This window comes from Rhinatrema bivittatum, chromosome 4, assembly GCF_901001135.1.
Source record: "Rhinatrema bivittatum chromosome 4, aRhiBiv1.1, whole genome shotgun sequence".
In the NCBI taxonomy this organism is placed as follows: Eukaryota; Metazoa; Chordata; class Amphibia; order Gymnophiona; family Rhinatrematidae; genus Rhinatrema; species Rhinatrema bivittatum.
In genome coordinates, this window is record NC_042618.1 from 118,865,066 (window position 1) to 118,875,690 (window position 10,625).

Consider the following 10,625-nt stretch of genomic DNA (forward strand, 5'->3'; position numbering starts at 1 on the left):
GAAGTAATCGGGGTTACTTCCATGGCAGGGGGAGGAGAGGGAAGGTAGGGAATGTTAGTGGAAGATTGGCAAAAGGATTATAGCAGGGGGAAAAATGAAGGGAGGTTAATAACCAGATTACAACAGGGGCCTTGGAGACTGGTGGTTCTCTAGTCAGATGAAATGTTTTTGCAGGGAGGGGAGGGCAGGGCAAATGGGGGGAGGAAGAAGTTGAAGAATATCCTTGTCAGGAATAACATATCTGAATAAAATGAGCTAGTGAGAGGCAGGGCCTGCCATCAAGAGGGAGGCTCTATACGGGGTTAGTATAAGCGTCCTGTCATGCCATGGGTATGAGAGAGATCATTCAATTATGGGAATGCTTGTCTGAAGAGCCACATTTTAAGCTTTTTTTTGAAGGTCAACAGGCAGTGTCAGGCAACCCCATTTACAGAAGAAAACATATGGGAACCCATTTACAGAAAAAACCCATTTACAAAAAACATATGCAACCCCATTTACAGAAGAAAACATATGGGAAGAGCTAGGAAAATAGAAAGTGGACAAGGCAATGGGATTGGATGAGGTATATCCCAGGATACTGAGGGAGGGAGTGGTTCCACTGAAAGACCTGTTCAATATATCCCTAGAAACAGGAATAGTGCCGCATGATTGGAGAAGAGCAGAGAGGAGGCTGGAAACTATAGACCGGTTATCCTCACATCAGTGGTGGAAAAATTAATGGAGACTTTGCTGAAGGAAAGGATAGTAAACTGTTTGCAATCCAGTAGGTTGCTGGACCGAAGGTAGCATGGATTCACTGGGGAAGGTCCAGCCAGACAAATCTGATTGACATTTTTGTTTGGGTAATGAGCAAACTGGATCACAGAAGAGCGCTTGATGTGATTTACTTGGATTTCAACAAAGCTTTTTGTACGGTCCCACATAGGAGGCTCGTGAATAAAATGAGAAGCTTGGCTGAGGGCACCAAAATGATGGATTACTAACTGGTTGATGGATAGGAAACAATATGCAGTGATAAATGGAAGCTGCTGTGATGAGAGAGCAATGTTAAGTGGAGAGCCTTAAAGATTGGTTTTGGGACTGGTTCTGTTCATTATCTTCATGAGCGACATTACAAAGGGGTTAGAAGGAAAAGTTTGCCTTTTTGCAGATGATATTAAGATCTGCAACAGAGTGGACACACCTGAAGGGGTAGAGAGAATGAAAAGTAATCTAAGAAAACTTGAGTGGTCGAAGAGTTGATAGCTGTGATTCAATGCCAAGAAGTGCAGAGTCATGCACTTGGGATACAGAAATCCAAAAGAGATGTATGTGATAGGGGGCGAAAGACTATCATGCACGGACAAGGAAAGGGACCTTGGGGTGAAAGTGTCTGGCAATTTGAAGATGAAACAATGTGACAAGGCAGTGGCTAAAGCCAGAAAGATGCTGGGCTGCAAAGAGAGAGGTATAATTAGCAGGAAAAGGGAAGTGATAATGCTCTTATACAGATGCTTGGTGAAGCCTCACCTGGAATACTGTGTTCAGTTCTGGAGATGGCTTCTCAAAAAAGGATAGAGACAGAATGGAAACTGTCCAGAGGAAAGCAATCAAAATGATGTGGGTTTTGTTTCAGAAAATCTAAGAGGAGAAGCTGAAGGATCTAAATATGTATACTCTGGAGGAGAGGAGGTGCAGGGAGGATATGATACAGACCTTCGGATACTTCACAGTAATTAGCAATTCACAAACTGTTGCGTCCGTCGGTCTTCGGCTTCACCCCGCCTACACCTCTCTACTTGCGGCTCCTCCCGCTCACCTTGGACTGATGGCTGCCATGGCGTCTGCTTGCCGACCTCTCCGGTGTCCCCGGACCGGCTATGGTGCTGCCTCCCGCCATTCTCCTTCAAGGTACCTCTAGGGTGCGCGTACGCCACCCTCATCTTTATTTCCACGTTGACGTGAACCTCAGGGGCGTCCCCCTGTTCTGACATCACGACTCCAGGGTATATCTGCCTACTACATTTGCTAGCTCGTTGAGTTAGCAACCGGGACTCTTACGGATGGGATTCGCTCTCCGTTCCTAAGCTACTCTGCCACTCCAGCTCTACTGGAACTCTTACTTCCCTTCGGGGTCACTAACGGGGTACCCGCTCCTCGGGGGCCTCTCTGCTTCTTTCAGGTGCTATCAGGAAACCGGTACTCGCTCCTCGAGGGCCCATGTTCCATGTGTCGCTGCCTGCAACCTCAACCTTCTGCTTGGAAGAACTAACTACAGTCACCATCTGTGAGACATCTCTCTCTACAGTACTGCTTCGCCGGAATCAGTACTCGCTCCTCGAGGGCCTGCCCTCTGCTCCGGTGCCAGACCTCTCATCTAGTGGAATCTCTGCTACTGCTAGTGAGTACAACGCTACTGAGTCTCTCTGCTCTAAGGGATCAGGTACTCGCTCCTCGAGGGCCTGCTCTCCCTGTCTCGGAGCTCTTCTATTCTACTTGGGACTCTGAATGCTGTTCTATTGTGTGCTCATAATTCTCAGTCTCTTTTCCACTATAGCACTGCCTACAGAGGATCCGCTGTTCCAGCGTCCTTTGAGAGACGTGTCCAGCCGGGCTCTACAACCACTTCTCACTACTGCCACCTGTGGTGGTTCCATATACTGTTTAAATAAAGATTCAGTTCTGTGTTTGCCTGTCCGGAGTTTAGCCTGACACTGTGGTCCCTCACGGGACTGCCCCCCCGTGGGTGTGGTCAGCTGCCACAGTATCCAAGGATCCACCCAAACACCAATAACCATAACACAAACTTCAAACCTTTTCTGCTTGAAACAGTAGAGCTAGGGGTCACAATATGAATGAAGCTTCAGGGAGGATGACTCAGAACCAATATCAGGAAATATTTCTTCATGGAGAGATTAGTGGATGCCTGGAATGCCCTCCCAGAAGAAGTAGTGAAAGCGAGAACATTTAATGGATTCAAAAGGGCACGGGGCAGACACTGGGCATCCTTAAAGACTTAAGGAAAGGGATGGTATAACATTTCTGCATGGAGGTAACCTGCATGGAGCAGCAGTTACTACCCTTAACAGAATGCATGGGGGTAGCCTCCATGAAGCGGCAGTTACTACAATTAACAGAACTCATGGGGGTAACCTACATGGAGAGGTATTTACCACCATAAGTAAATTGTTAGGCAGACTAGATAGACCATTTGGTCTTTATCTGCCATCATTACTTTGTTACTGTTTTGTGTGTGTGTATCAAGAAAGAGAGGAAGCGTGTTTGAGAGAGAGGAAGCCTGATTGTGTGTGTGAGGGAATGAGTGTGTGTGCATAAGAGTCAAGAAACCTTGGTGTGTGTTAGAGAGAGAGAGAGGGTGAGAGAACCTGTGTGCATGAGAGAATGAGGCGGTGTGAGTGTATGTGAGAGAGAGAGGGTGTTTGTAAGAGGGTGAAAAAGAACGGGAGCCAGTGTAAGTGAGGATATGTGTAGGAGTGATAAAGGAAGTGTTTGAGGGAAGAGGGATCCTGTGTGTTTGAGTAAGAGAGGGAACCTGTGTGTGTGTGCGCACGCATATGTGTGTGTGTGTGAGTGATAGAGAGGGAGTCTGTATGAGAGACAAAATTTGTAAGAGAGAGCTTTTGTGTTTGTTTATATATGAAAGATTGGAAAGTGTGTGCACAATAACTCCACCTCTCCACCCCGCTAATCCACAACAATCTCAGGACATCTAAAAATGAAACATTCCCAGGTATGGAGAGTGGGCAATTTTTTTTTCCCTGTTAGGTTTAATTATTGGGTAATATATGAATTGATTGCTGTTTTAAAATATTTTATCGTGCTTGGAACATGTTTTAACATTTTTATGAATTTTAAATTTTTGAATGTATTCTATTTTTCACCTGTTTTGAAATATTTTTATTAGTATAGTTTTACTATTATTGATGTTTTATTTTTCTTTATTTTATTGTATGATTTCTTATGTGGAATAGCAGTATTTCTGTTTTCCATTGATGTACTGCATACATAATCTGGCTTGTTGCAGTTTCCAGTTCAGTTTGTTTTCACATTTCTATTTATACTTGTAGAACTTTTATTCTGTATTTGTGAAGGTCTGTCTATGTGCTGCATAAGTGATTGAGGTAGGTATTCTGGTAGCATGTAGATTCTGTGTAGGGATCTATAGCAGCTTGGCTTGTTCTATTTTGCTAATAGGGGTTTTATTGGTGTTTTAGGGCCTGGGGTAATATTTGTAGTTTTGCCTTTTCTTTCATAGGTAAAGTTGTTACTGTTTATGGACTGGCTCTTAGTGCTGTTTTGGTATGGGAGGTTTACTATATTATAACTCTAATTCAGTTTACTCATGGCTTTCTGATCATCAAGCCCACACACAATAATAGGCCTAATACCATATGGGTTCCAAGAGTCTTTTTTGCTTTTTAGCAGGGTTTTCTGGCAGGCACCTCACAAAACTGAACTTTGACCATCATTCTCATTTAAAATCTGTTGTTATAAAATGCAAAATTTTAAATTGTGTGTGGGGTGGGCTGGAGATGTGGATAGGGTTGAGGTCAGAGAGGTGGAGACTTGCGCAAGGCAGTAAGATTTGCCTAGGGCACCTAATACCCTTGCTCTGGACCTGAGCAGAGATACTAGTGGCAGGATCATTTCTGATCCTGCCACTAGTATCTCTGCTCAGGTCCACCCCCCCCCCCCCCCCCGGGCACCCCCCGGGCCCCAGACAAAGCAGAACCGAGTGTGTTGGAGTTGCTTACCCCAAGATGAGAGCAGCCACAATTTAAAAGGCCAGGAGAGAAGATTGGAAAGGGTGAAGAGACACGAGGTGAATGCCTGCTCGCCCCACTGCTTCTGCTGCTGCTGATTGTGTTTGCATATATATGCGAGAGAGAGAATGTGTATGTGTGTGTGTAGAGGAGAGTTTAGGACCTAACGAAATCGCCCTCCCTACCTTTATTTTAAAAGTTACGCCTGCCCGGGCCGGCTGCCGGTGCGTCAGTCCCCGGCCCGGGAGCAGTTTCGGAGGCCTCGGTCACGCCCCCCCCCAAGCAAAGCCCCGGGACTTGCGCTCATCCCGGGGTTTTCCGCGCGCCGGCAGCCTATGCAACATAGGCTCAGCGCGCGCAGTGGGAGCTTGGGGTAGGTTTTCGGGGGGTACACGCGTATCTTATGCGCGTACCCCTTTGAAAATCTGCCCCATATTGTATGTGAGCCATTCCTATGTCCTTCACTCTTTGCTAACTTAGGCCCATATCCTGTAGCTGCTTTCCTTACAGTACGCATTTGATATCTGCTGGCACAAACTTAGTAAGGCCTAGCTCAGCAGTCCAGCAGTCAGAATTATACAACGCATTGTGTAGAGCATGCTGGGCATGCTGTGTGGCTAGTCAAAGTTATAGAAACTTTGACATAGGTTTTCTTCATCGGGTTCCATCTGTTGATGTCGCCCATGTGTGAGGACTAACATCCTGCTGTCCTTGGAGAACACCTGTTACAGGTAAGCAACTCTGCTTGATTGTGCTATTCTATGATGCATAATAGCTAATTTGAAACACATTAAAAATAACAGATGTGTTTTGTCTGATCACTCATACTTTCTTAAAATGCTGCTTACCCCACAAATTCTGGGGTACATAAACGTATGATCACAACTATCTATATGGTGACACTGAGCTTGATATACAAAAAGTCAATCTTGAGCACTGAGGTTTCATGCTTATACACATTCTTATGTTCTTGTCTGCTTACAGAAGCTGAAAGATGCAAAATTAGATGACTGGAAAAATATCCGAGGACCCCGACCGTGGGAAGACTCCAAGTCCCTGCAAGATAAGCAGCAGTAGATGGAGTTGATAGCATTTCTTAGGGAATATGCTCAACAGGACAGGTTTTAAATCAAAGCTATTCGAGCAGTAGCTGCAATGTTTTGCTTTTTTGAGAGTCTGGACAATAACAATCAAAGCCTGAAGCATAGGGAATCATCTGGATGTATCAGAAAAGAATACCATATCATAAAGATTGTTCTTCATTACTAGAATCAAGAACCCTATGTGATGTATCGACACTGTAAATGGCTAATTTTATTAAAAGAAAGCTGTTTATTTTTCTGTTATCAAATATTAATTGCTCAAGTTAATGTTTCTGAAATGGCTAAATTCAGAGAAAGCTTCCTGTTGGACACAGGCATACTATTAAAATAAAGTTGGCATGTCAATTTATTTATATTTTTGTTAGAGATAGGGAAATCTGTGATAAGGATAAAGCTATAGGCACATACTTCTAGTGCTATACTGTATCTAAGTGATAATGGTGGCACAAGCTCTTTTTAGGTATATCTACTATGTTTAGCAGTTCAAACCCAAAGGTACAGAGTATCCATCTGGTTGTGCACTGATACTTACATTTAGACTGTGCAGTAGATGCAGTTTTCCAGAATAATAATTTGTAGGTCAGTAGATCTTATAGCCTTGTAGTAGATGCTATTAAAGGAACATTACTAGCAAAACATTTTCAAGATAATTTAGTTAGAAGTTTAGAGCTAGAAAACATTTCAAATTATTTTTGTCATTCTGATATTAATATTAAAAGATTATGAGAACCCATGCTATTCACTTGTTGCTACCATTATGAATTTAAATAAAGCTTGGTGTTGCTCTGCTGATCTTTATCACAACTTCATCCAGACATAATATGGTTATATCTAAAGTCTGAATACAGTGAGAGCAACTGGACTTAAGAGAATTTTTTTAAAAAATCGGGAACAGAGCCCTATGGAAAGATGCAAAGCTCTGATTTTTGAACAATGTGTCCTAAAATAAAAGAGAAATTAGAGGCAAGAAAAAGAAGACGGGAATAACAGCAAAAGCGAAAACCAGCCAAGAAACAAGCTGGTTAATATTTTGAGAGTAATGGGTGGGCCCCCCCCAGCATGGATGTGCGGGTGCAGCTAATAACCAGGCGCACGATGCACTTGTATGGGCGGTTGCCCCCGCCGCGCCGATGGCTCACCTCCAGTCAGTGGAGGGAAGGTTCCAACCCTCTTCCCCTCCATGTGGTCCTCTGAATGGCGCTGGCATCATGTTGCCAGCGCCTCCTATGATGATTGGCCTGGAGAAGACATCAGGATGCGCCCCAATGCCAGGGCATCTGATAGGCTGGAGCAGCATGCAACGTGACGTTGGAAGGGGGGGCAGCAGCCAGTGGGCACTTTAAATCTCTCCGCCTCCCCATGGTCTGGCCTCTTCCTCCTCAGCCCCATGACTCAAGTTCACGGCTTTGGCGCGTCTTGCCCCATTAGCAATAGGTGAGTTCAAAATGATGCTGTTCCGACTTGCAGTCGCACTGGCATTCTTTGGAGCCTGGCTGTTTACAGCGCCATCATGTAATGCATCACAGCTTTGTGGCTTAATGGTGAGGTATCGCCTTATACCTAGCATGAACAGCCTAACTCAAGACTGATCAAGGAGCCCAACCCTACCCCCAAAAGGGGACGGTCTGTTTTGTTTCACCGTGATAAATCCCCTTTAGCCATTACCAGTTTTCGAGAAACCCTCACAGAAAAAAGGCTTCAGAGCAAATGTCTCTGTGCTCACTCATCCCCATTGAGCTCTTCTAGTGCTGCCACTACCGGTATTTGACCAGCTGTTATACAGTGGAGGTCAGGATCTTACGCGTAATGGGGCAGATTTTCAAAGGGTTATGCGCGTAACCCCAAAAACCTGTCCCTGCGCGTGCCGAACCTATGTCCAGGGGCTTTGAAAAAGGGGCGGGAAGGGGGCGTGGGCGGGGCGCCAGTCTGGGGGTGGTCCAGGGTCGGGACCGAGGCCTCCAGCACAGTGGCCATGCCGGGGGTTTGCGCGCTGGCCAAGTCCCGGCGCGTGCAAGTTACGCCTGCCCAGAGGCAGACGTAAATCACAAAATAAAGGTAGGGGGGGGAATTTATGTAGGCTGGGGGGCGGGTTAGATAGGGGAAGGGAGGGGAAGGTGGGGGGGGGGGGTGGAAGGAAAGTTCCCTCTGAGGCTGCTCCGATTTCGGGGCTCCCCTAGAGCTTAGCACGTGCAAGGTGCACAAGTGTGCACCCCCTTGTGCGCGCCGACCCCAGATTTTATAACCTGCGTGCGGTTCTCTGTTAGTTCCTTTGATGCAAAGAACTCCCCTGGACTCCTCCATTTGTCTCATGGACTCACCCTTTATGAGATGGGCTACCCTGTCACTCTTAGGTGACACTGATCCGAAGAAACATTTCTATGCTGGAACATTCCCCATAATAAAGTATAGTGAAGCCTAGTAGGTTTCATATCTGTGTTTGTGAATCTATATATGTAAGCCTTGTTTTGTTGGCACTTTTGGATTGGTGAAGCAACTGAACACCCCATGCTCCCTGGTTCTTTTCATGACAGGCCCTTATGCTTGTGGAGTGTCTTTCTCATACCTCTCAGGATAGTAAAAAAACCAGTCAAGGTGGAGTTGATCCAAATTTGTTGCAAATGAATAATTTCATAGATCAATGGTTCTGAACCTTTTTCCCATTGTGACACACCTGACAGACCATGCTCACATGTGTGACACACTGCTCATTAAAATTCATGATGGAAATAAAAAAATAAAGGTCCAGTATTATTTTATTGTTAAGAATGACACAAGGTAAAGACAAATACTCTGTCTGAACAGAAATTGCATAAATAGTAAACATCCCATACCAAAACACCAATTTCCAGCACTCCATCAGTAACCACCTTACCTAAGAAAAGGCAACACTGAACATATTATATGAGGCATTACAACACCAATTCACCTCCAATTAGGAAAATGGAACAAGCCAGGCTGCTACAGAGCCCTACACAGAAACTACATGCCAGCAGGAAACCTCACCTGAATCACATGTGCTGACCCTCACCTAACAAAGAATAAAGAGACCAAAACGCATAAGCATGCAGACAAAAACTGAATTGGAAACTGCAACAAGCCGGAGAGATTGCAGTTTAACAAAGGAAAAAGAGAAACTTCACCAGTCTTCAAAACAAATCAAGAAATATAAAATCAATAATAGTAAAACCATACTAAACAAAAAGAACAGATTCTTTCAAAACAGCTGATGAATGGAATATCCAATTAAAAACTCATATAAAAGATTTCTAGATACCAATAAAATATTTCAAAATAGCGACACAAAAACCCAATAAAAAAAATAAGGATAAAAAAAATACTTGGGAACATATGATATCCAGGTGCCCTCCAGAAAGGGGTAAATTAACTACAAAGTCAGTAGCGATGTGTGACCAGGGCTGTTCCAGAGCTGGCAGCGGTTGCAGCAATCCCCATGGTTGGCCAGAAGCAGGTTTGTTTTTGGCACAGTTGGTACAAGATGCCATGTAGGATAGTGTATCTTTTTTGATAGTAGGCCACCAATAGAACTTCTGGATCTTGAGCAGGGTGCGGCGTTGACCAGGATGGCCAGCCAGCTTGGAATCGTGCGTCCAAAAGAGCACTTTCTTCCTGAGGTGTTTAGGCACAATGGTTTTACCAGTGGGCACAGAATGTGTAGTCGCCAAGATGACTTTCTTCGGGTCAATTATGTGCTGAGGTTCTTCAGGCACATCCTCCGAGAGAAAGGAGCGTGACAAGGCATCGGCTCTGGTATTCCTGTCTCCGGGGCAATATTTAAACACAAAGTCAAAGCGATTGAAGAATAAGGACCATCTAGCTTGTCTATGGTTAAGACGTTGCGCATGGCAGAGATACTCTAGATTTTTATGGTCCATGAATACGGTTATTTGATGTTGAGCGCCTTCGAGCCAAGGCTGCCATTTCTCGAATGCTAGCTTAATAGCCAAGAGCTCTTTATCTCCAATGCCATAGTTCGTCTCTGCCGGGGAGAGGCGAAGAGAGAGTCAAAAGAATGGTCAGTCAAAGCAGAAGTCCAGGACTGGAGAGAAGCAATGGCGCAGTCAGGCGATGCAGAGGTCTGGGGCCGGAGAGAGGCAACAGAGTAGTCAGGCAATGCAGAGGTGTGGGGCTGGAGAGAGGCGACAGAGTAGTCAGGCCATGCAGAGGTCAAACCAGGTTAGCAAATCCGAAGGAGAGATGAAGGAACAGGAACAAGGAAACAGGAACGAAGGCAATCAGGATCAGGAACCAGGAACTGAAGAGGCAACGAGTACTCGACTAGCAAGGGGACCTGTTGCAAAGGCAATTTGAGAGAGCAGAGCCTGGGCTTATAACTGGAGCTCTGCCGGAGTCATGTTCCAGGGCTGCGGCCAGGTTCCCGCCATGGACCCTATTTAAAGACTAGCTGTGCGTACGCGTGCACACCTAGGGAGGGGCGCGGTGCTGGTCGGGATGGTGTCTCTCTGCGGGCCACGCGGAGAGGCCCGACGCGGAACATCAGGAGCTGCAGCAGAGCCAGAGTGCCCAGGGGCAGCCCAAGGACGGAGCCGGCGGCCCACAGCCGCCAGAGGCTAGGGACCAGATGCTGGATCACTTTGAAAGAGGTGAAGGGGCTGAGCAGCTGGTCTGCCGCAGCTGGCGCCTGTAACACATCCTGTGTTTAATAAAATGAAATCTTCAATTTCCAACAAGGGGCCCTTTGATTCACCCTATAGGCTTTCTCAGGGGTCATTAAATA

The 10,625-nt window shown here is 45.6% G+C and overlaps 1 protein-coding gene across 5 annotated transcripts in view; it reads left to right on the top strand.

The window, feature by feature from the left end:
* The window catches only part of LOC115090090 (cytochrome c oxidase assembly protein COX16 homolog, mitochondrial), a 167,150-nt gene extending 161,049 nt beyond the window's left edge, over positions 1-6,101 (top strand). For all 5 annotated transcript variants that reach the window (XR_003856304.1, XM_029598766.1, XM_029598764.1 and 2 more), the window contains one exon: positions 5,751-6,101. Coding sequence is in view for 3 of the 5 variants with exons in the window: in XM_029598764.1 (XP_029454624.1) it covers positions 5,751-5,843 (93 nt within the window). In the remaining 2 variants the exon portion in view is untranslated. The remainder of the gene's footprint in view (positions 1-5,750) is intronic.
* The last annotated feature ends 4,524 nt before the right edge of the window (positions 6,102-10,625 follow it).